The sequence below is a fragment of the Gouania willdenowi genome, chromosome 24 (genome assembly GCF_900634775.1).
Source record: "Gouania willdenowi chromosome 24, fGouWil2.1, whole genome shotgun sequence".
Classification (NCBI taxonomy): Eukaryota; Metazoa; Chordata; class Actinopteri; order Blenniiformes; family Gobiesocidae; genus Gouania; species Gouania willdenowi.
Window position 1 is genome coordinate 1,397,464 of NC_041066.1, and position 26,554 is coordinate 1,424,017.

A 26,554-nucleotide genomic window follows, 5' to 3' on the forward strand; every position below is an offset into this window, starting at 1 on the left:
ATCCCGACAGCTTTTGTCTCCCCACCATTCTGGTTGATTATTTCAAAAGAATAATTTAAAAGTTAGGTTTTCTTTGGGGCAGATTGAATGCTCCAAAGAAAACAACAAAGAAATAGGCAAAATAAATACTCCCCCTTGCAAAAGACTAACAATATATAAGTACAACAATACTTGAGTCAGTCTTCCCAAATTTTTCATTTTTATATCTCTTACTAGCACCTCATCTTAAGGCTATAGTAAGATTACCATACATCATCAGTAGGGTAAAACTAATCTGTCTGACGACAGTCTAAATCCAGCTCATGTTTTTATGCCTTTCTTTCCCCAGCCCTATTATACTCGTTTGTGTTTTTCTCATTTTTTCATGACTTTTTAGGGTCTTATCTCGGAAAGAAAATCTCGTATTTTTTCAAACTTATGCCTTTCCCCAGGAATTTTTTTTTTCAAAATGTTTAAATTTTTATGTCGTACTACAGCCTTATATCAGAAAAAAAACATTTTAATGCCTTACCTGCTTTTCTTCACCACCAGGGGGCAGTAAGACTTGTCGTGTGAACTGTCATGTTATCCTGCAGAACACGTTTCCCTTTCTGCACACTGCACTGAATGAATTGAATGTGTTTTGGCTGAGTTATCCAAAATTTTCCAGTTTTAAAATTTTTGACAAGTTTTTGACAAGTCTCCAACTTGTCAAAAACATAGCTCCCAAATTTAATGTGGAGGAAAAGTTTGCTTTTAAAAACAATGTTGTTTAGCCAAAAATTTTGAAAAAGTGCCAAATTTGTCCCTCTGAATTCAAAATTGCAGACTTCCTGTTGTGATAGGTCCAAATCACATTTTTGCTAGTCACGGTACACTTCATATACCTACTGAATGCCATCCAGCTAGTTCAAACCACTGAAAAGTTACAATAATCTAGGTGGCGCTAACAAGTCCTGAAATTTCATCAAAAAAATACACCGTTAAATTTTTCACCAAACTACTGTCCTGTTAAATTTCATGAAATTGCACCCTTGGAAGGGCCTTAAAAATCCACATAAAGTGTCAGAAGAAAAATCCCTACGGGAACAATAATTAGGTGTGTGAGGGTTCATTTAAGAGACCACACAAAGATCTGAAAGACGCAATCTTTTAAACAATGTCTGAATTGTTTGGAAGTTTAATGTTTGCTGGGTTCACAGTTGGCTTGCAGATGAATGTTCCAAGCCATACCAAAATGTAATGCACACATGGATGCACAGCAGACAAATAACCTAAGATGACCAAACTTTGAGACATTGTGATCCTCTGTCCTCTACTCCTCAGTCCTCTATGGCAGAAGGCTTCTTCTGAGATAAAACCAGATCCTTCACCCTTGGGCTCAGCTCGGCGAGTTCCGTGAGAGTGCTTTTCAACAGCTCTTCTTGTGCCTCTCCCTCTTCTTCCTGCTGTTTGCTGACAAGTTGTTTAACCACCAAACTTTGGTAGGCAGTCAAAAGGTGGTGGTGCTCCTGCAACAGCATTATACATGCAGTTTTTGAGTTAACGGAATGCTTTCCTTTAATTATGTTATACAACTGATGACAGCTTCGGTGTCTAAATCTGATCTTTAATTCTTGTTAATGAGGTGTAATTGGTCTAATATTTAATTGAGTTTGTGTCTGTCCATTACTTTGCATAATCTTCCATACACAAAATTATGTGGTCAGTGTGTACACAAATTTAAATTTAGAAGTACTATAGCTGCTACCTGGGTTTTAAAGTTTTTAACCAATTTTTAAACGTGAAGAATGGTGTTCTTGCCAAAAGTTTCCAAATTATTAGGGATGAAAAAAAAAAACATGGACGTAGTCACTTTCAGCCTAATGACAATGACAGTGAGGCAGCTCAGTCCAAGGACTATGAGAGAACAAAATAGTGCATGCTAAATATTTTCTGTAAAATATCTAGAAAAAAATACACATTTTTGCTGAGATGAAGTCATCCCAAATTGAGGGCAAAATGGAGATAAAGATTAATCTCAGATGTTTTCATGATTTTCACAAGATAAAAAGCAAATTGAAGACTGAAGACAAGAAGAAAAAGTCTTCTTACAGAGTAAAACGTAATTAATAATCAGAATTGAACAATTGATCTTTTTACCAAAATAAGACAATTCACAAATTTTATTCAGGGAGACATTTGTGGTCACTTTATGAGTAGAATACCAAATAACGCTAATAGTTACATTCAGCAGCAGAAAAAAAAAATTGCCTTTCACAAGACATTTAAAAAAACCCAGTAATGAGACAAAATGGTAAACCTACCGTTGGCATTCGACCAGTGAGTGTGCCAATAATCTGAGGGACGCAGCGCCCTGGGGCATGCAGCATGCAGTGGGTGCTGGTCTGGAACAGTATCACACTGGTCAAATGGAGAATCAGGGCTGGAACCTCCGTCTCTTTCAGCTGCTCGGTGAGAGCCTGACGGTGCAGGAACATGGCCTGTCTGGATACCACAGTTACAGATTAACAACACTTCAACAACGATTCAAAACAATTTAAACTAGAATATTTGCATCTGCAAGTGAGGATGCAGGTGCTGGCCCGCGTCACACTGCATTAGCTTAGCATTAACATTAAGCTAGCATTAGCAATAGCTTTAGGCTGCGTCCGAATATTCCCTCCTATCTTCTTTCCTATCCACTTTTCCTTAACCCACCAGAAGTGGTGGCCATGATTAGGAGCTTTCAAAATCTCTTTAAATTAAGAAAAGGAGGCTCAATGCTTCAAGCCTAGGATGCTGATTAATCCTTTACCAAAGGAGACCACATAATGCTGACCCACAATTCCTTGCGGTGACAATATTTCAAGGGACAAGCATATCCGAGCGCTTACGGAAACTCACAATGACTGACAAGGGACGAAGATCTTGTAAGTTACCAATGCAATAATATGCCTTAAACAACTTTAAATAAATACTCTAAAACCCATATCTTATTATGTAAAACATTATCAGATAAGTGACATGAAACAGACACTCAGTTGTTCAAGAAAAAAGTGATCAGAGACATTTTAGCCACTTGTTTTATTCAACATAATTCATTTTTCCGAGTCTTTAAGTTTCATTTTTTTTGGAGCATCCATCCAATGATGGAACATCCAGTGCTTTAAGCACCGCCTCTGGCGGTCAGTAAGGATGAAATATAACAACCTTTTACATTGTTTATCAATGAAGGCGTTTCAAATTAAAAGTGAAGTTTATCATATTCATGAATTTCAATGAAATTTACAAGTGTTGGGAAAACTCCATGTTTTGTGATTTGTAGACAGCCCAAAAAAATGACATCACGGTAGGGATGGGCAATATTGACAAAAAATTGTATCCCGATAATTTCTAGTATTTATCACGATAACGATAAAAATCACGATAAATAAAAACTATAAATAAATTAAAAATTGCACAACTTAGTGTAAACAGGTTCCTTACAAACAAATGAATCTGAATACATCAACACTAAATACATTTAAAACAGCTACAATAACTGCTGACTCAAACAGCTTATGAGCTGATATTTTATGAAATATATTTGTGCATGTGGATCACTATTAGTGTTATTGTATGTAATTAATTTATTTCCTCACTTATAATCAAATTATTTTAAAAAAAAAGCACAAAAGCACAAATAACTTCAATAGTGTTTTTACAGCTGATAAAATATAATTAAAAAATATTATGTTTCACAAATTGGGATGAATGAATAGTGACATTAGTTATTATGTTAATATTTATTTCACACAACATGTGACATGTTTAGCTTTTATCCTTCCATACAAGTGTTAAAGCTAACCAGAAAAAAATTGGTGGCTCCCTGTGGTTTTATGACAGTAAGATGTGTACTCTTAATCTTTTTACTTGGTCTATATGGAGGTCTATATGGAGGGTAGCATTAGCACTTAGCTCAGTCTGTGTGTCGGTGTGTTAGCTTAGCTCAAGTTCATAATCGATGCTGCGGGTTCATCTCTGTGCCCGTGTTTGTGGAACTTTGGGTGGACATGACGGAGGAACTTGAATCGGTTCCCTTTATTGGATGGTTATCTGGTTTTAACCAAGTAGCAGTCAGTGTTGTATCGCAGCATAGTAGCTTCAAGTAGCGGTGATGAACACACACACAGACGACGGTGTGTGCGGGGGGCAGTGCACACCGTGCAGAGCTTCCGTAAACAACGTTCCGCTCCAGAGAATAAGTTGTTGACAACAAACGGGGCAGTTTTGGCCTGTGGAACGCATTTTTTTTGGGCATTCTTGGCTAAATTGAGGGACAAATGGCCGTGGCCCTTGCTAATTTCCGACATGGGAATTTCTCGTTTATATCGTGGGATGACAAATTCTTACCGTTGAGAATGTTTTTGACGATAAATCATAAACGATAAAATATCACACATTCCTACATCACGGCCTCCTTTCCTTCAGCCCGCTTTCATTCACAGATTACGCTGTTTTGCTCTACTTACACTCGGTGGGCGTGTCAAGAACCTGGACCGGAGAATACGATCAGGAGAGAAGCGCGTAACTGCAGGAGCGCAAAAAGCGCTTAAGTCCAGACAAGAGAATAGACCCTTAGTCCATTTAAAGAAATTTGTAGTTTTTTTACCACGCCAGATGTCACTAACCTTCGCGGTTGTTGGATTATTACGTCACCTAGTGGAAGTGCATCTGATTGTCAAAGCAAACGTGATCACCTTTTCCTAACTCCTTGCCTTATCCCTGTGACGTCATTCCACAGGGTTAAGGAAAAGTGGATAGGAAAAGAGATAGAAACACAGCCTTAGCCTAGCATTAGTATTATAGGAGACATATGCTTTTAAATCCTTCCTTTTTACATATAAATCATACAGTTGTGGTCTATATAAAGCGGAACTGCAATGCTTGGGTCTTAATTCCTCGTTATTATAGCTCCACAGGCCCCTTTTCTGATGTGCTTCTGAGAGCAACTCGTTTTGGTGCGGTCTCTAAATGCAAATGAGACACTTCATACCCCGCCCCCTCTCCAGGTTGCAGAGGTGACACTCGGTTGAACTCCACCCTGTTCGGCCATTTTTGTAGTTTGATAGAAGAGATACGATTATGTAGCGGCGCAGAAACTTTTTATTCACACGTTATTTACAAAATGTCAACAACGGAAGACTTGTCCATCCAGCCTTACATGTTCAAGCCAGAGTCGGACCCGGCGGAACGAGATGAAAATAATGATGAACCTGCAGAACAATGTCTTCATATGGATGTTAACAAGTGAGCTAACACAAGCACCGAGCTGACGCTAGCGCCAAGCTACCGTCACGAAATGCATTTTAATACAGTCTTTTCGGAGACAAAAATGGCAAAATGAAATGACTAATGAAAACTTTAGCGGATTGCTCGAAGTGTTGGGCCTGGAGTCGATGTTCTAATTTGGCAGTTCCGCTGCAAATACTGTGACGATATTGTTCAAAAAACGTAATAGAGAATAAAAAAATTGAAACATTGAAAAATATGACCAAAACAGAATATAAAGATATCAACGGAGCACATGAGACTAATTTGAACTTTTCTGTACTTCTAAACACTCTAAATATCCAACAAAATGCATTTAAGGGCTGAAAAAGTAGATTTAGCATGATATGTCCCCTTTAAAGGCTCTCTAAAGCAAATTCAGCCATTTTCTTCTAAACACATTAAATAGGTCTTAAATTTCCTTAAAACATGTAAAAAGCCATTCAACCATTTATAATGTGGAGCTAGGTTTTACAAACTGTTTCAAATTTTTGTGTTCAGGATTTAATGGGCGGGTCAGAAATCATAGCCGTGTTACGTAACACACCAAACTTCCGAGGCCTCCAGCGGGCGCAATTCAGCCCCTAGCTGAAAACAAACCACATAATCGGTTTCAGGGAAACAAAACGTGTTCCCTGCTGCTACATTTTCCCTGAAATGAGCACTTTTTTTGCACCACAATTGTATGCTTCACCTCTAGCAGGCGCAGTTCTGACTACCCCAGAGAGATGCACATATTCGGACCTGGGCGGAGCAGACCTTTCCGCTGACACCTCGTTTGGCCCAATCCGAGCACTTTTGGAAAACCAATGGGAGAAGCACTATCTCTCCCCAAAGACACAGTACACGGAGGCGGGGCCCTTCCTGTGAGTGGTTCCAGTGCCTCTAACTGACACGCCCCCAGCGTTTCAGAGCAGAGAAAAGTGCTCGTTTTTCCATGATTTTGAGACCTATTTTTATATACTATTTTTTTCATCTTTCAAATTTGGCTCAGTGGTCAATGACACGTGTTTCTGTGGTGTGACAAACTCATGACACAAATGTATTTCTACTTTACAGTGACTTTAAGCTAGCATTAGCATTAACCTAGCAATAGTTGAACATTTGCATTAAGCATGAAAAAGGTTGAAAAAGTTTAAAAAAAAAAAATTAAAATGGGTGGAAAAAGTTAAAAAAAAAAATTAAAATGGGTTGAAGGTCTTAGCTGAAAGTAAGACTGGGCAATATATGGAGTTTTTATTAAATATCGATATATTATCTAGGAAATATAGCACAGGACTATATCATAATATTGATATAATTCACGTAACAATAAAAGTTTCTTCCATAGAGCCGTTAGTAATCCTTTTTCTCCTCTATCTGTCCCTCTCAACCCCGCCCTGCCTCTCTCTTGCGCTGTCCCTCTGATCGCAACTGAAACAAACCACGCTAAAAGCTTCAATGACTCGTGCTGTGCCTTATGAAAGTCGATCGAGATTACCAAGGCAGTAGCCTACCATATTGCTAACCCCCAATTTCCACTGGATGCGACTCTGCGGCGTTACGTCACTGCCGCTGATAGGTTTCCACTTTAGTCAATGTTGTTATTTTCCACCGGGACTACTGCAGTGTGTGTCTGCTCCTTCCCAGATGTGGTAGTCTGGTGCCCTCCGCCAGATAGACGCAGGGCTTCTATTTCTGGCGGACACCGAAGCACGACGCATCAATCAGCACAGAGCAAATAAAGCTAAACAGGAAATTAAGCACGTATTCCGCAATAAAATATCGGGTTACTTTTCAAAATAAAACACTTCAGATTATATTTCAAGTAAATACATCACCAAAACGTCAATGTGTAAAAACAAATTCACATTTACTATATTGTTTCCTCTCATACTGTAACTCACTGTAAACTGCAGCAACTTTGATTTAGTTCATGTTTTAATGGTGGCATTTTATCTCTTCTCTGTTGGCTGTTGCTAAAAAATGTGGCAATGACAAATCCAGAGAGTCCAACCTTCTTGTTCTCCTTCGTTAGGAACACTGACCTGTTTATCTGTTTATTGTTGCATTCATAATGTATACATTTAACTGCGTTCTCGCGCGATTATATAAATATCGTGAGAACTGCTCTGTCTCATGACGTCACAGTCGTTCAACCAGAGTGCACCGTGTCGCACTCAAAACGCAATTGGTGGGGATTACCGGACAGCGAGAAAAAACAGGTCGGTGACGTGGCGCAACGGAGACGTATCCAGTGGAAACCCCCATAATCAGAAAGTCTATGACAGGCATAATGCTCAGTAAAACACTGTGTGTACGCTGTTGAGATCCGCTCAGTATGGATCAAGAAGAAGGCAGGTCTGACCTCTCACGTTACCATGGCTCCCTTAAAGGGACGGACAGTCCTCAGAAGGCGATCATTACAGCGCTTATGTCTGTGCGTGCGTGGGCGCTTGTGCTCGTAGTGGCAACTGTTTATATATTATGTATCTGATAAATTCACAATTGTCAGTAATAATAAAGCTGAAGTTGTTTTTAAAATGTGCACAAATGCACATAATTTGTTTTATACATTTTGATAATGTTCTCTACACCTCTGTCAATAAAGGTTATTTTAAGGGTTTGCCTCTGAAAAAAGAAACTAACAGGTACGCTATTCTATAATAGTTAGGGGAAATCCTCGATTTTATGCATCAAAGCATCATCTCAAGGCAAGGGCAAAAATATCGAGATATATATCTCATATCGTGATATAGCTTGAAAATATCGCGATATTAAAAATAAATAAATAAATTAATTAATTAATTAATTAATTAATTAAAAAAAAGGCCATATCACCCAGCCCTCGCTGAAAGTAAACAGACAGCTGAACGTGTTAAAGGAGGAAATCAGTTTAACAGCTGAAGTTCAGAGATGAAGGTTTAAAATGTGGATGGAAAAATGAAAAGTTTAGAAGTTGAATGGTTTAAAAAGTTGAAAAATTGGAAATTTGTTGAAGCAAAGCATAAATGCCAGAAAATATTTGAGCTGTTTGACATCGGAAAGTTGAAACCAGTTGAAATGGGTTGAAAGAGTTGCCTCCAGCCTCCTCACTAAATGGTGTGTTTAGTGCATGTGTGGTTCATAAAATAGGCTATTACCTCTCCTTTTTCTTGTCCCCTTTCTTCAGCAGGAAGCCACACACCTCTGCACATGTCTCCATGTGGATTAGAAAGTCTTCGATGGTCTGAAAGGATTAGGTGGGCACTGTAGGCAGAGTTTGAAACCATCTTTCTCCCTTTTATATGAACACTTACTTTGTTACTCAGGCTGTTGTGCAGCTTCATGAGCGGCTCTTTGGTCTCTTCTGGTAGTTTATTGAGGATCTTGACTCTAATCTGAAGAAATAAAGATGAGACATGCAACAAAAGTCATTAAGTAGTGTTTTCAACAGTGACACTGAGAAGCCCATCTCAATGGAAATAAAAGGAAGCCCACCTCACTGGTGATAGTGCTAGAGTTCTCCACTGACATCATCTGATCAGCAGCAAGAAAGTTGACCAGGAGGTTGGCGACATCAGTGCAGAGGGTTTTCAGCAAATGTTTGGCGATGTGGACTTGAGTTTCATCTGCATAAACAAACTATACATTTAGCTTTCACTGCTCAGCGGGTTTCAACAGTTGGCTTAGCTAGCAGCTGCTGTGCAGAATTTTTTTTAAATTTTGCTGAAGGTAAGTGAAATACTTAAAATGTAGACCAATGGCAGTCCATTTAGAAAAATAAACAATAATTTACTTCATTTTAAAGCTATAACAATGTGAGATCAGGTTTTTAAATTTCAGTAACCGTCTTTTTCTGTCCAAAGCTCACACACATTTCATTACTCATCACTACATTTCAGGACAGTGACATCTTTAGTTTTTATTCAACTTTATTAACTACAAGTTCAGGTAAAGAAAAATGGATAAATATGGACGGTTATATTTTGAAACTTAGTCTGTGCTTCTAAAAAGTGAATGCGGTATTTGATTGTGAGAGGGACACTCAGCTTCATTTTTTTTTTCTCTTGTCTGCACATTCTGTCGAAGGTTAACACTACAAGAAGTGCAATCTTTTAACAGCAATGCATATTTTGTTATTGCAATTAAATAAATTTATTTATTTCATTGCATAATTGTGACCATCACCAGCCCTCCCTAGGGAAGGGTAAGAAATACTTTATTAAAGGGAGGATGTAAAAAAAGAGAGGGCAGTGTTACACCAAGGTGAGGGGTTGGAGAGGGGTGGGGAAGTTAACAGGGAAGAGGAATACAAGATAGGAAATGGAATGGGTGGGGAGTAGTCGATAGATTTCAAGTGATGCGATGTGAAATTGTGGTTGTGTATATTGTGCTTATTGTTGAGTTATCAAGCCAGTTTGGTGACCAGTGTGCGGCTTAGGAATAATGGTGGTGGCTGTGAGCAGAGGAAGAAGTGAGTGGAAATTCCATAAAACAGGTATTTGGGAACAACGTGTCTGTGGTTGAGCCCAGTATGAGTGTTATCCCACAGCCCAAGGCCAGTGCATCCATGACAAATGTATTTCCAAGAACCGCCACTGCAAAACCCACGAGCCGCCCCCGGGCCCCGGAAGCAGCCAGGCCAGCAGCAAGAGCGGGCAACCCGGGGGCCCCCGGCGACCACCACACGGCCAGGCAGCCCCCCGAACGCCCCCAAGATCCCAAACCGAGAGGCAACCATCGCCCCCCCATACACACCCGAGAAAGCCCCAAGGAGCCAAGGACCCAGCGCACCACGCCACCAATCCAACTCCCAACCCCCAGACCCCCCACCCCCCCGCGCCCAACCCCCCGAGGGGAGGGCCCAGAGAGCCCCCCGCCCGAGACCCCAGCGGAGGAGCCGAAGCCCACGCCCAGCAGACGACCAGAGCCACGCCGAACGGGCAGCCGGCGGGCACCCGCCGCCGGGCCCAGAGCCAGCAGGGACCCGACCCCAGGCCAGAGGGACCCGGAATGAACGCAGCACCAGGAGCAGCCCGCCCAGGGAGGACGACCACACCCCAAGCCGCATAAGGCACCAGGGGGCCGCCGGGAGTCTCCCCGCCGGCCCCCAGGCACCCCAACCTAGCCCCCCATGGCGCCCCAAATCACCTATTGTTGATGTCGCCCGCGCCACGGGCTTTAGTTTTTTTATTTTTTATTTTTTTTTTAAAAGCCAGGGCCCCCTCCAAGGGCCAAGCCAGACCGCCTTGTGCATCCCCAGCACCCTGCCTCACGGGGCACTGCCCAAGCAGGGGCCGTACCATTAGGTATGCAAGGGCGCGGCACGCGGCACCCGCCCCGAAAGACCCCCGCCAGGACCGGCCCGGCCAGCCAGCCAATCACCCCGGGCCCCAGGAGCACCCCCCGGGACCAGGACCCCCCAAGGGCAAGTCCCCGGGCCAAGCCCCCCGGGACGCACCCCCCACCCCCGCCCAGGACCCGGCCACAGCCCAGCAGGACCGCACAGCCCCGGACAGCCCAAGGCCAGCAGCCCAGGGCCCGCCGCCCCCCGGGCAGCGCCAGCCACGGAGCAGCGCCACCCACCGGCCCGCGAGCAACCGGCGATCCCCACCGCGGGGACGGAGGCACCCCAAAGGCACACATCAAGTGCGGAACCGCAGCCCCGAGCCAAAGATGCCCCGGACCCACCCACCAGTCCGCAGATGTCAGGACAGACCCACCAGGCGGCCGACAGCAACCTCCACCACCGGAACAGCTAGCGCCGCCCCCCAGTAAACAGCATCGCTCCGAGGCACCTAGCAACCCCGCCCCAACCCCGGTGAGGACACCAGCACACCCCCAGCACACCCACCCCCCAAACCGGCGAGGCAGGCCGCCCCAGGCCCGCACACCGCGGGGCCCGCCCCCAAGGCCACCAGCCGACGAAACAAGCACCAAGCCTCACCCAAGGGGAGGAAGCGACCCCGCGCTCCACCAGGCCGACACCGCCCGGAAAGACCCCGCAAGGAGAGACCCCAGCAAAGCCCCCCCGAGACCCACCGCCACGCCCGACCACACCATCCTGATGTATTTTCACTCTATGTAGTGGCCCAGCCACCAACAGAGGGGCCAGGCCCCCACCGGAGAGGCCCAAATATGTGAGCCAACCCACCACCCTGTTATGGTGCCTCTCCATTCCCCAATGGAGAGGCACTTCCCTATCCCCTGTGTGAGTGTGTGTGTTCAGTGAATGTATGGGGTGTAATTAAAAGAAGGGGGATGGAGGGGAGCGGTGCTCCCCATCCTACCTCTGTGGATATACGTGTATGTGGTGTAATAGGCCGGAGGGTGTAATGTAATAGGCCGGAGGGTGTAAGGACACTCAGCTTCATGGTTTACCAGAGAAGAATTTGGTGCCTTTCTCAAACAATCGGATGTTGTTGTACAGGTTGGTGATCTCCTCCTGCAAGTCCTTTAAGCTGGTTTTCTTCTTGCCTCCTGATGGGGAGCTGGTGGAAGACATGAACACTGTGCGCAGCACCTCCTGGTAAGTTTTATTCAGAGGCCTGAAAAATGTTAACAATAGGAAGATTTAGAGTTATTGCAGAGAGTGGAAGTTCAAATAAGGCAGAAAAAGATTTCAGCATTGGTTACCGCACTAAGTCCTCTGCCAGCTCAGTGAGGATTTGTTCTGGGCATTCATTCAGTCTCTCTTCTAAAACTGCAACAATCTCATCCACAGTCATGAAAGGAAATTCAGTCTCTTTGCGATCTTTGTAAAACAAAAAAAACAAAGAATTAGTCTCTGTACTGAGAGAGAACACACTTGACAAGTGAAAGTGTCGAGATTTCTTGATAAGCAACCAATGATGATGAGTCTGGTGCTTCCGTGTGTAGCTATTAAGTGTACTTTGCTGTGAAGATGTTGTGTCTTCATCACTGTCCTCATCCCTCCTCCCTTTCTTCTTAGTTTTACGGATGCGGATCTCTCGAGCGTTACCTCCCCCACTCTTCACACTGCCCTCTGGGAAACAAAGCACATGTCTCACAGCAGAAATTCCTTTATCAATACAATAATAATAATCCCAGTGGGAAATGACTTACAACAAGGTTAATTTAAGGGCAAAGTTGCCAAAAAGGTATATTTACTGGAACGAATGAGATACTGTACATACTGTATATACACCCACACATACATATGTATGTATGTATGTGTACAGTAAGTGTATGTATTGGTGCTCAGGGGTGCACCAAGGGCTTTTTGCTTTTGTGATGCTATGCTGCATTTAACTCCTTTAAATTTGAAAACATAGAGATCATATTTTGGGTGGAAAAAAAACATTAGTCAAAATACTAATCGTTATAAACCATTTGAATTGTTTAAATTCATAAACCAAAATAAACTGCACATTTCTTCATTTAGTGTATCACCATGCAAAGTTAAACTGTAATACATATATTTTTAAAAACATTAAATAAAAATGTAAGAAAGGTTTGCTCATGTTCCTGGCTTGGAATTTACATAATTTCTTAAGGTGTGTGTGTGCGTATGTGGATGCTGACTTGCCTCGGATCATTCAAGCGCGTGAGTAGCATCTAGTTTAAACGGGCTCAGGCTTAAAGAGACAACGGCTTCATTTGGGTCAGACAGTTTCGGGCCGGGACGTCTTGTTATGGCCCGATTAAAGCTCTTCTCCAACTGCTGCTGTTGGTTCAGCCCGCACACTAGGCCATGATGTCAAAACAAGCGGCACTAAAACAGTCCCATCCCCCCTTATTGTTCAAGCAGGGTATCATAGCACATGCTGTGCTGTATCAATTTTCTTATTGGCATCAATGTTTAGCCGATTTAGGATATATCCTTACATCCCTATTGTGACATTTTAATCTGGAAAGGAACAGAAGCAACACTGTCACACACATGGTTTGTTTTGTACATTTCCCATTTTATTTTGTCGCCTCGTGTTGTGGTTCCCGATTTCCCCTCCTCATTTCAGGTCAATTCATTCCTCGTTGTCCTCATCAGTCTCACTGGTTTTACCCAGCTGTTCCTCATCACTCCCTCTTATGTACATACCTGTCAAGTTTTGGATTTGAAAATAAGAGAAATTTTCTTGAGCCCACTTCGAGCCGTCCCACCTGCCCAACTAAGCTCCAGTATCTCTTATATTTTAAGACAAGTGTACAAGAAATCTAAAACACCCACTTGTCAACCCCTTACTAAATACAATTATGTGATTAGAATCTGGTAGGTCGACCTATTACCTCATTCAGTGCCAGCCATTTTCGGATTTTCTACCTCCCTCAGTGCCAGCTGTTTTTGAGCATTTTGACTGATTTTAAAAACCCACAGAAGATTTTCTACTATGACTACCTGAAATCTGACACCAGATTCTGAAAGATTGAAGCCTCTACTTTCACAAATCTTCAGTTTCAGAGCAAAAAGCTGAGAAAAAAAGCCTTTTTCTAAAAAAAAGTCAGTGACTTTAAAGCTATTTTTTGCTTTAGTGACAACTCTAACATCTGAACATTGTTTCCTTATATAAAACAAAACTGAGACCAGGCTTTTGATAGCAAATTTATTATTATTTTGCCATCTGGGTCAGATTTGAATGGATTTCTTACTGTATTTTGGCATTCCTCCAAGTTTTTATCATTTTATCTCACCATCGCCACAGTTCCACACATGCTCTGGTCGTGCTGGAACGTCAACTCTCATACGTAGCGCCATTTTCTGTCTCGTACTCTCCTTAGCGCTACTGAGCATGGATGACCTCTCATCCAAAGGTGTGCTGCTACCTCCTACATCTCACCTATTATTTTGCTATCTGGCTCACAGGCTGGGGGTATTTTGTACCCCCACCCCTCCTCCCGACAAGCAGCGATGACCCGTTTGGCCCGGTTAGTTGATGGTTTTATCTCACCATCACAACATTATCAATAATCTACTCATGTCCATACATGTTCTGTGTTAGTATGTGGAGATGTGAGCTGCTGGATACGTCACAATATCACTCTGTAGCGCCATAATCTCACTCGTTCCTGCTTCTTCCTCCTTTGCTGGGTAGCATCAGTGGCTAATCTCTCATCTAACGGTGTACTGCTGCCATCTTCAGGGCACAGTTGGTCACTACAACACCCCACAGCTTAGATATTGATGAGGGATCTCCGCCAGGGTGTTTTCTAGTAATCCCCGAGAAAAAACGCAAATGACGAGTTATCTCGTCAATGGCACTGAGCGTTTGGATTTGAAATGACAAGTTATCTCGTCAATGGCACTGAGTGAGTTAACATTGAAATCCTGTGAACATTTCTACTAGGGCTGGGCAATATGGACCAAAACTCAATATCTCAATATATTTTCTCAAAATGGTGATATACGATATAAATCTAGATAATTTTATCAAATAAAGTCTGACCAGAAAGACAATTCTGGGTTAAATTTGCTGATGCAAAATGCCACACTGGGACATTTATTAACAAACAGCTGCACAATATGTGTCACTCAGAAATCCATCTAACTGATCTTTACATTCTGTTCTGAAAAGTAAAAGCAGTGACTCCTAAAACTAGTATTTTGTTTCATATGATATATAAAATATTATAGTTATAATAATAAAACAGCCTAAATTAAACATAAATGGGTATATGAAGCACATGTTTATATACAAGTCAACACGTTGCATATTTACTGTTAATTTCACGTTGCTTGTCTTTAAGTTAGACTTTAGATTTTATTTTCCTTACATATTTTCTGATAATTTATCATGCACACTCATGTGGTTCTCTGGTATTCACTAAAGACTTATTTGACACATTTGTTACAGACTTTACATCCTTTAACACTTTTTGAAAGCAGTGTATATTTGTGGCGCTTGTGATTGGCTGATTATTAATGGTGACTTACGTGTTCCTTCCGCTGTGGGAGACGTTAAAATCTTAGTTATTAATCTTACAGAAAGTGTAACCGTGTCACATCCTGCTGCTCTTTAGGAAGGTAAACTGTCACATTTCACAACGTATTTACACCAGTTCTTTGGGTTTTTTTTTTGCCAGAACGTCTTCATTCATCCATCTCTCTTCTGAGTTGTTTCCGGGTTTGTTTGCCGCTGTCAGCACTAATCTCGCGAGAACTGCCACTCACGCCATTTCAGGCGGCAGTTCTCGCGAGGCTCGTGACGGCGTTCAGTTTAGTAAGACATCTTTTAATTATTATTACATTCAAATACGGGATATTTACGGGAAAATACTAATACAGGAAGATGACGGAAATGAGGGGTAAAATACGCCCGGCCGAAACGGGATACTTGACAGGTATGCCTATGTATATGGCCTATAGCCATGGTCACCCATGGGTGGTACAGGGGAAATCTTCTGATCCCTAGCTTAGGGGTTTGATCCCAGTCTATACCTGTCTATGTGTTGAAGTGTCCTTGGCCAAAAGACTGAACCCTGAGTAGCTCCCATTGGTTGATTAGGGCCTTGCATGGCAGCTCTATCTAGGGCTGGGCAATATATGGTGATTCAAGTTATGTCGAGTTTCCTATTTTGGCGATATAGAAAATGACACTATCGCCTATATCATGACATATCTATATTTTCTTTAACTTGTTTTTATTTATACAATCACACAGTACAAATCACAACTATTTAATATTATTCACAGAGTACACTCAAACAGTATCCTTTACAATTTTTTTCATATTTTTCGAAGATATATATTTTAAAGCATATTTTGTATTAAAATACTGTCGCTGCGTTCATTACGTCGCACAGTTTGATGGCTTGCTGAATGCAACCTAACCCAGACCTTCCCCTCAACAATCCATCTACAGATTCACTCACACGTGCTGTCCCTCATAAGAGAAAATGCCACTTGCATTCAAAAGCAAGAGAAAGGGGGTACTCGAGCCAAAAAATTTTAAGAACCACTGCTCTAAAGCATACAAAAACATGTTGATTTGCATGGACTCTTTGGTTTAAAAATGTATATTTAACTAAGTGTGAATGCATGCGTTTACATTTCCAAACCTGTGACCTTTTTCCTGCGCTCCGATTCTCTCTTCTCCTTCTTAGAAAGTGTTGAGCCCTCTGACATAATGGGCACCTGCTTTACATTCTCCTGAGTTATCAAAAACACAGGATTGTTCTTGTGTTCCTAAAAACCAAAACAGAGGAAAATCACACAGGGAATTTGGTGGCAGCATCGTTCATGTTTGATTCCTTCAGATGAAGAAAGCAGTACCTTCTGAGCTTTTTGTTCCATGGCCTCAGTAAACAAGGACAGGCAGTTGCTGATAAATTTCTCACTGATGACAACGGTTTCTCCAAGCACTCTGGCAGAGGACTGGACGTTAGCATTTCTCATAGCTTGGCTGATCAGCATCCCAATGTCCTCCGTGGACAGAGAACTTGGTAAAAGAGTCTAAACCCCAAATAGATTAAGGTCATAAACTCATCTAAAAAGCTGGCATACTTATTTAAGTAAAGGTCATTTTACACACCTGGAGGTCAGTCCACAGAGAAGAATTTACCGCCTCCTCCACAGAGGCTTCTACCTGATCAAGTAGAGCCTGACCCACACAGGCTGCTCTGAGGAACAACAGCTTCTTGCCCTTAAAACGCCTTTTGATGTAGCTGGACGGCTCAGGGATCCCCAGTCTGAGCAATGCATCAAATTCTAGAAGAAGAGACCAAATATCTTACTAAACATTTATAAAACAGCAATGGTTTTGTTTCTACAAATTCTCTTTATTACTTTTTAAAACAAACAAACAAAAAAGAACAAAATGAGGGGGGACATGTTTAAACAAAGGTTAAGTTTCCTTGTATTTCAGTGAAAGGATCAACTGAAAAACTAGCAGCTTTTTTTAAATCTCTATTACATTAATACTATTTTTTAATAAACACAAAAATACTTCTATATAGTTGTGGTATCATTTCTAAAGTGATTTCTGCTAGTAGTGGGACGGGACTGTGTTGCGTTTCGTTGTTCAGCGTTCACATTTACTGAATATAATTTGCTGATTTTGCTTATCCCTCATTTGCTGCTGGAGCGCAGGCAACAAATATGACTGCGTGCTTCAGTCAGGTCTGCGCTTCACGTTCGGGCCACCCGGTCTGGTTTGCATACTGTAATGGACTGGGTTCTATGTTCTGGTTATGTTCCACTTGTGTGTATTCAGAGGTTAACTGATGCTGAGATTTCCCATGGCTAAGAAGGCATCATGGTTACGTGCAGCTTTCTCTGCCAATGTGTTCTGAGTGTTGATTGGCTGGGAGGCTGGGGAAAGGGTGGGTGTAAGCGGGGAAAAGAGTGAATAATTCTGTTCCCACGGTAGTGTGAGCGTATAACGGTGTAAGACGGTTCTTTGTGTGTTTGTTTATTTTTGGCATGTTACTACAACCTCCATTAAAGCCTGTAAAACTGTGATAACGACTTGAGTCACGTCATTACGATACATTTTGGGCAGAGCTGTGCCCCCCTCCCCCTAGCCGCGTGAGGCACCGCGCCACTAATCTGTGGCAGCAATACGTTCAATAAAATAATAATTTAAGTTGGGTTTGCTTCGGGCTCGGGTTGGGTCGAGCTTTATGCCCGCGGACCCAGATCGGGCTAGATTTTTTGGGCCAGATCTAACCTCTTCTCCTACATTCTCGCGTTACATTTAACGCGTAAAATGCTCATTTAAATAGGGTGGTCTCAACCATGTCCGCACGTAGACAGATTTGCACTGCAATCTTAGTAAACTTCCCACAGCAGGTACTTTGGTGTGAAAAAAAAAAGTTGTAAAGGTAGGAACAAAGACAAATCCTACCCAAATATCCATTCTGCTGAAAGAAAGAGTCAACCCAAGAATTCTGTGTCCTGGCGTAGATATCAGGGATGTAAATAGCTTTATCCTGTCGGCCTCCAATGACATTTCCTTTCAGACGCCCAGTGTTCACCAACTCCTCTAAGACAGCTATCAACAACCAAGCACAGCCAGCACTTAAACACAATTGCATGAAAAGAAAAAAACAAGTTATGTTTTTCTCTTACAATACAGGAGATGTTCCTGAAATCCAAAGGATCCGATCATGCTGCTGACAGGAGTCGGTCTGCAGAACAAAAAAAATCAATAAATATTCAAGTTAGTGGGCCTCATAAACAAGTTTGTAGCATCTTAATCATATCAGAAAACCACAGAGAGTATATCTTCAGTTGTAAAAATCTAAAGGCTTTTCCACTAATGATGGATGCTGCATTAGTTTCATTGAATGGAAATACCTAAACTCTGGGCTCTGCCTTGTTACCTTTGTTTTTAAAACTGTACTTAAAAAAGTTGGTTTACCAGTGTAGAACAGCACTTTTGGGTGGGTGAGTACAGCTGTCAACCTCATGTTTTGTTTTAAATATTTCTACATAAATTTGATGTACTGGCTGGCCGAAAGTCTAATAACACCAGATTTCCACTGGACACGTAACGGTTCTGGAACGTCTCCGTGCGCCGCTGTCCCACTGTTGCCACCCTGTCCAGGGTGTAGCCCCGCCTAGTGCATGAAGAAAGCTGGAGATAGGCCCAGCAGACCCACGCGACCCTGAAAAAAAGCAAGCGGGTCGGAAAACGGATGGAAAAATGATCCACCTTGAACACAGTATTTTGTTATGAAAATAATAATAATTGCTTTATTTTATGTCTGTGCACAAATTCCTGTCCCACACGAGTTGATCTTTGCTGAATTTTTGCACCGAGCGCCGGTGTCTAGTAACATAATGTGATGTTCCTAACTTCCTATTTTTGCCAGTTTTCACAATAACTGTTTTCCAGGATCCAGACTAATAGACTACTCCATCCACTCCCATGCATCATCACCTGTTTACGTTGACTTGATCGCTTCTGAACAAACGTAACGTAGTTATTTGGCAACTTTATGCAGTATATTGTTTATTTCTATCATAAACCGGCTCATTTTTACTTTATCAGTAGTATTTCAGCGTGCTCACTCTCCTTCTGTGTGTGTGTGCGTGTGTCACGTCAGCTGTCAACCTGAGTCCTGTGTGCGAATGCTCCTGATAAACTGCTATTAAAAACTGGTTTTATTGTACTTTTTATATGCTCTTCCCACCATAAATGCATACGTGTGCACCGCTCCTCAAACTTCAATTTATTACCGGTATTTGATTTCAATTTAATTAAACAATACGGTATATATAGTACAAAATGTCTATCTTTATCTATCCTGGGTAAAAGATTGGGATGAATGTTTGCCTTTGCTTTAAATTGTATGACAAGAAAGTTGGGAAGGGTAAGAAATACTTTATTAAAGGGAGGATGTAAAAAAAGAGAGGGCAGTGTTACACCAAGGTGAGGGGTTGGAGAGGGGTGGGGAAGTTAACAGGGAAGAGGGATACAAGATAGGATATGGAATGGGTGGGGAATAGTTTTAAGTGATGCGATGTGAAATTGTGGTTGTGTATATTGTGTTTATTGTTGTGTTGTCAAGCCAGTTTGGTGACCAGTGTGTGGTTTAGGAATAATGGTGGTGGCTGTGAACAGAGGAAGAGGTGAGTGGAAATTCCATAAAACAGGTATTTGGGAACAACGTGTCTAAGGTTGAGCCCAGTATTGTGTTATCCCACAGCCCAAGGCCAGTGCATCCATGACAAATGTATTTCCAAGTACCGCCACTGCAAAACCCAAGAGCCGCCCCCGGGCCCGAAGAAGCAGTCAGGCCAGCAGCAAGAGCAGGCAGCCTAAGGGCCCCCGGCGACCACCCCACGGCCAAGCAGTCCCCCGAACGCCCCCAAGATCCCAAGCCGAGAGGCAGCCATCGCCCCCCCATACACACCCGAGAAAGCCCCAAGGAGCCAAGGACCCAGCGCACCACGCCACCGATCCCACCCCCAACCCCCAGACCCCCCACCCCATCGACCCCCCACCCCCCCACCCCAACCCCCCGAGGGGAGGGCCCAGAGAACTCCCTGCCCGAGGCCCCAGCGGAGGAGCCGAAGCCCACGCCCAGCAGACGACCAGAACCGCGCCGAACAGGCAGCCAGTGGGCACCCGCCGGCGAGCCCAGAGCCAGCAGGGCCAGCACTTCACTTTATTCTAAATATCTGCTCAGGTTTACCTTGTAATAGCGCTAAACAGCCCTCGTATTCGAGCTTTGTGACGGGACACAAAGGCTGGAGTAAATATAACCCCTCTGTTGTACTGGTCCATTTCCCCTTGAATAAGTTTCCCCAGACGCTTTGACAACTCCTGATGAGAAAACATACGAACACACCAACAACGAGGATACAGTGTGGGATTGCAAACAGAATTTAAATATAAAAACACACATGGAACCAAAACTACTGTAAGTTGTTGATTTTTGCATGAGTCATCTCATTTAAAGACTGTGGATTAAGAGGCATTTACCTCACTGAGGAAGTCTCCTGGGAGGTCGTAAGTCTTGCATAACTCTGCGATGCTGATGAGGCCAGCCTGCTGCAGCTTGTCATTCACCTCCTCTGCCAAACGGTTCAGGTACGTGCTGCACACAAACAACAACTCTTTACATCACAGACATTGGCACTCACTGTCATTTCACTGTGAGAAATTAATGAAAAATATTAAGCATTTTAGAGACTAAAAGCAACAAAAGGATTATACTCCATTATTATATGATTGCATCTGAAAGTTGTAAGTAAGTAGGTATTTCATACCTGCAATTTATAGCTATCAAAGTTAAAGGGGCAGTATTATGAAAAGAAATCACTTTATAATGGTTTTGCTACAGTGATATACATTCCTGTAGCCTCAGTCATAGGGCCATAGTTGAAAAAGTTTGGTTTCCTCCCTCCACATTTTGTAAAAAGCTCCAAACGGGCGAGTTTGATTTTTGCCCCTATATTAGCCATAAGGGGGAAACTCCTCCTCCTGACAATGCTGGCTCCTCATACCCTATAAGAACGTCAAACTAAACTACCTCACAGGTAAAACAAACACTGTGATTAATATAGAATATACTAAATACTGTATTGTTATATATGTAAAGCTACATAAATGAAATGTGTTCTCTGCATTTAACCCCTCCCTGAGGAGCAGTGAGCAGCCACAGTGTATCACCCAGGGAGCAGTTAGTGTTAATATAAGGGACTGATCAACATCACACAGTGATGGACCAGGGAGATTAGAACCATTACACACCTGCTCCCTTAACCACTAGTCCCTTTATCCACAGATAACATATTTGCGTTCAGTAGGGATGTTACAATTAATCGTAAGGCAGTTAAAAATCGATTCATAGGTATCACAGTTCACATCGATATTCTGAAAATTGAATCGCAGTACTTTTTTTAAACAGCAGAGGGTGCTATATATTCATCCCTCTCTTGTTTAACAGTGTAATCTGCGGGCGGAATCTGCTACTACTTTCTTTCTGGCCTCCTTCTACTCTTAAACATGTTCATAAATGATTCCTTACCCCTTTAGCACCGAAAGAATATCTGTAACATTACGTGAATATCTGTAAAAGTCACGTTTTTCTATTAGCTCTGTCTGCTAGCATAGCATCTCTTCTTCACTGCTAGAATAACTACATGCCAACCGACCACTGGGTTTTTTAAAGTCCAATTGTTAAGGCACAAAAAACATTTTTAGTTGCACTTTTAAAAGGAAAAAGAACTATTATGCAGTTTTGCATTGTTTACTATAGAACCAGAATTTAAATTAATAGGCTTCTTCTTCATTTGTATTATTCCTTTATTTATGTTATTCAAGATTTATTTTTAGTTAAATTGAATTGTTTTGAACAGTTTATCAAATGATTCTTTTGACAATGAAAAATAAAAGGAAAATAGTACAGTATTTTCTATAAAGGAATATTTTTCAGTCATTATTTGGCTACAGTTCCATTTTGTAAAATAAATCGTGAGAGAATCGTACCGTGAACCCAGTATCGTGAATCGAATCGTATCGGGAGTTGAGTGAATCGTTACATCCCTAACGTTCAGTATAGACATAATCCAGTAAATAGATCATCCAAAGCGCAGTGTGAGCGCTCACAATCATTTCCATTTTTAGTAGCCGTTATGCCACCTTGTATCGCCTTTGACATGATCTGACGTAGCAGCTCTGGTGACTGTTTGAAACAGCTGACTCAGCTGCTGATGTGATAAACACACACCGTGGAGCTGAGTTTGTCACACTCCAAATCAAAATGACCACTTAAATATCCATGTGCAGTGCAATATAATGTGCAGTTTTTTGGCGTTTGTGGATAGCAAAAGAAAATCGCTATAGTGATCACCCTCTACAGGAGCGAGGCATGAAGTCTGTGTCTACAGACACGCCCACTCATGAATTTGCATGAAGGCCCCAAGACAGCCTTATGTTTAGAAGTGTTGTGAAACCGACTCTACAGAGGGTTAAAAATCTGGAAAACAGGCGAGTTTTCACCAATTTAACAAACAACTTTTAGCTTTAAAGTAAGGCTGGAACAAAAATAAAAAAAAACAAAAAAAAAAAAACAACTTTAGCTTCACTTCAGTAAATTACTAATATTTCCATACGATGGCGCTCGCTTGCGTGCCACGCGATCTCTCTCTGCTGTGAAAAATTCCTGGTGAGAACCCTGCCCATGTTTTATTCAAGGTTAGATTTCCAAGGGGAAAAAAATAATAGATTGCTGCTTCCTTGTAAAGGAAATACTTAATTAAAAGCAGAATAAATACTTAGTTTGCCATATTGGACAATTCTACATAGCGGCCACCCAAAAACAGGTTCTGCTATTACTAGCCAACCAAAAGTCACATAAACATTTCTAAGGTTCAGGGATTCTAAATGTGATGCCTATTTGACAGTAACTTTGACTGGGATCGCCATATTGGAAAATCTAATATGGCCACCTGTGAATATTTACGACGAATAATGTCTTTATTTTACAACACAGAAGCCTGACGTCCCAGATCTAGGTATCCTTAATTGATCGACCAAATCAATTGTTTGTTAATAAATGTGCCTGTGTTGCATTTTGCATCAGCAAATCTAACCCAGACTTGGCTTTTTGGTCAGACTTCATTAGAAAAAATTATCAAGATTTATATCGTTATATCGCCATTTTGAGAAAATATGTGGAGATGGAGGTTTGGTCCATATTGCTCAGCCCTAAAGTACACCATTTCCCAGGAAACAAAGTCAATAGCGGGTAAACGCTCAAGGATTCGAAGGTGTGAATGCATCGTAATTTACAACTCTCTTATGGCTAAATCAAAGAGTTGTTTTTTTTGTTTTGTTTCGAAAGAAAAAAAATACAGAATAAAAAAATAAAACAGAGTTGTTGGGAAACCATGGAATACTATTAGTATTTAAAATTATCTCTTTATTAATTAACGCAGTACATGCTTAGCTGTGATCTAAAAGTATGAATTGATTATAACACAGGACGCTTATCTCAGACAACTCACTCGTCAATCAGCTGCCCCAGGACCAGCTGGATTCCTTTGTCAGACTTTGCAATGTCACTCGCTCTGTCTTCAACATGAACCCAATCCACATTAATGATCTAAACGGAAAGAGATGGAAACATTGCTCCGAAGACATGTGGATAGCATGTCATGCTCACAGTTAATAACACGATGAGGTCAGATAATGATCTCTACAGTACATACCTGCTGAAGGTCCACAATGTTGATTCGCCCTGAGAATAAAACACAGAGTTAGAATGAGTCGTGATTTTGCTACATATTTAAAATGATTGGATGGAGAATCCCAAAGGTATACTTTGTAGTTTCTGTTGTCTGGTGAAGCCCCATACATAGGATTTCTGTCATGTCTATTCAAATCTGCCCACAGCAACATTAACTTTTTTTAAACAATACGTGTTTTCTATTTGTAAGGAACATGTTGAACATAACACATATCATACAGGAAAAATAAAAGAAAAAAAATAACATCCATACTGACTAAACGCAAACAATAAAATCACAGTAACTTAAAAAACAGGTTGTCACAATTTCTACTACTTACCAAAAAAGTCCATTAGTGGTGCCCACAATGCCCCAAATTCCTGTGCTTTACCCCATTACATAGCTTAACTTTTCTAATAAAACACAATGAATTCTCACTCCTATCCAGGACTGTTGAGCAGGGATGGGCAACACTATCACAGCGGGGGCCACAAAAATGTGAATGTATCTGATCCGAGGGCCACATTATCAACATATATGTCAACATTTAGGAAAAAAATGATCTGAGCATTAATATGGGTCCTTCTCTGTGGTTTTATTGTTTTGTCAGTTTTTAGTCATTGTGTGTTTTTCGAGTCATTGTGTGTGTTTTTGTTATTTTTTGTGTTCTTATTGTAATTTTGTGTATTTTTCTGTCATTTTCTGCATTTATGTTGTTGATTTGTGCATTTTTTGGGTCACCCTCTGTATTTTTGTTGTTGTTTTCTGTATTTTCCTGCACAGTTTGTGTGTCTTTGGAGATATTGTGTAATGTGGTGTTATTTTTTGTGTTTTCTACATCATTTTGTTTGTTTAAGTGGTTGTTGTGTCTGTCTTTGTTGTCATTTTATGTATTTTAGGAACTTTTTGTGTACTTTGTGAATTTTAATGTTGGTTTGTGTGTTTTGGGAGTTATTTTGTTGAGCTTTATATTCCTTCAAAATTCTCGAAATACAATTTTTGGGGATTTGTTCTGGGGGCCACACAAAAGTAGACCGAGGGCCACATGTGGTCTCCGGGCCATCAGTTGCCTCTGACTGGTTTAGACGGTGCCTCAGTCTGTCTCCAAGACAGGACAATCATCTACCTGTCCAGGAGAAGACCAAAGGTAGAGTTCATATGTCCTCATTTAGCCAATTGTGTTGCAATAACTTCATTTGAGAATTGTTTGTGATTAAGCTTTAAAGCAACCCGTTTCCCACTCAGCGACTTCAATATCCAAGCCCCATGCTCTTCTTCTATCATGACTAGATTCTTTGTCATTTAAAACTAACACTGCATACAGTACAGCAGACATAGGTAACTGGTGGCCCTCTGTCTAATTTTGTGCGACCCCAAAACCAAATTTTAATTCATGAAGATGGAAGTTATATGAAGCCCTACATACCACAAACAACTCCAGAAACACAGAAAACGACAGCAAAATGTCAACAAAAGTATGCAAAATGATCACAAAGACACACTAAACAACCACTTAAACACAAAATGCCAACATAATTGCACAAAATGACAGAAAAGTATACAAAAAGGAAACAATTACACAAAAAATATAACAAAAACACACACAAAGACAACAGAAATTCCCCATATTGACAAGAAAATAGACAAACTAAACTAAACTAAACTAAAAAAAAACAAAACAGGAAAACCAAGACAAAATGTTGATAATGTGGCCCTCGGATCAGACAATCACATTTTTTTGGGCCCCGCTCTGATTAGGAGTGTGACGATATCTCGATACGGCGATAAATCGCAATCGTATCGTGAGGTACCCAGAGGTTCCCACCCCAACCTCTGATAGAAGTTGCCCATCTCTGTAGTAACAGAGATTTGTCGTTTCTCGTACAAATGTTTTAACACAATATCCTCCAGGAAAGACAGCTGTGGCTCATCTGTCGACTGGCAAAGTTTTTATGAGATGAAGTGTTTTAATTGTATATATTAGTTTCTTTGGCATTGAATATTTTAAGCATAAATAGTTCAATGTTAGCAAAATACCCAGATTTAGATGATTTATTGTCATTCTAACAACAAAACATGTAAATAGAAAATCTCAGTGTCACAGATCTGTGTAAAACAAAATATGTATTAGTCTGTATAAAATAATGACTTTTTATTTTAATTATCAGGAGCATTATTTAGTAACAATCTATTGATGAAGGTGATGGGATGTAGGCCCGTTATCTGGGACTGTGTCCAACTCTAACCTCCATGGACGAACAGTTCATCCCGGATCTCTCTGCTGATCTGACTGGGAGTGATGTACTCCTTCCCATCCAGTGTGTGGACCACATCCAGTTTCTTCTCCTGGACCAGTTTAGATATGATTTCAATACAGTTCCTCTCTGACAGCCTGGCGGAGAAGCATAAAGTGAGTTTAGCTAACATGCCAACATTAGCTTGAGTTTAGAGGGAGTGACGCTACCTTTGCACCGACTCATGGAACTGAGCTCTCTGAAAGTCCGCCGCCAGCCGACGGATCTCCTCCCAGTCTGCTGCCATTCTTCCTCCGTCTGAAGTGAAAGTCGTTAATAAAAAAAAAAAAAACCTCACTGACAGATGTTGTATCTGAGGCTACACTATGGAGGAAACACACGTCAACATTACAGTCTATGGTCCACATACAGTGACGTAGGACGGTGTATC

General features: G+C 41.5%; 1 protein-coding gene across 1 annotated transcript; it reads right to left on the bottom strand.

Moving 5' to 3' along the window:
- Positions 1–1,129: 1,129 nt before the first annotated feature.
- On the bottom strand, positions 1,130–26,534 carry ufl1 (UFM1-specific ligase 1). The gene is made up of 19 exons (XM_028439900.1): positions 26,334–26,534; positions 26,116–26,261; positions 23,852–23,880; positions 23,648–23,745; positions 20,619–20,733; positions 20,329–20,459; positions 18,257–18,315; positions 18,033–18,179; positions 16,719–16,894; positions 16,460–16,639; positions 16,246–16,372; positions 12,125–12,238; positions 11,869–11,986; positions 11,614–11,780; positions 8,731–8,861; positions 8,550–8,630; positions 8,394–8,479; positions 2,286–2,466; positions 1,130–1,490 (listed from the first exon to the last, which is right to left on the bottom strand). The coding sequence occupies exons 1-19, from the start codon at positions 26,408–26,410 to the stop codon at positions 1,302–1,304; spliced, it is 2,352 nt and encodes a 783-aa protein (XP_028295701.1). The 5' UTR covers positions 26,411–26,534; the 3' UTR covers positions 1,130–1,301.
- Positions 26,535–26,554: the final 20 nt, after the last annotated feature.

What these genes read in the sequence shown, in the direction of transcription:
- ufl1 (XM_028439900.1), bottom strand. Translation starts at nt 26,410, where the DNA reads ATGGCAGCAGACTGGGAGGAGATCCGTCGGCTGGCGGCGGACTTTCAG. An exon ending in CTCTGTGGACTGACCTCCAG is followed by an intron (nt 16,640 to 16,718) that starts GTGTGTAAAATG and finishes TTTGGGGTTTAG; the next exon opens with ACTCTTTTACCAAGTTCTCT. An exon ending in ACAACAGCCTGAGTAACAAA is followed by an intron (nt 8,480 to 8,549) that starts GTAAGTGTTCAT and finishes TAATCCTTTCAG; the next exon opens with ACCATCGAAGACTTTCTAAT.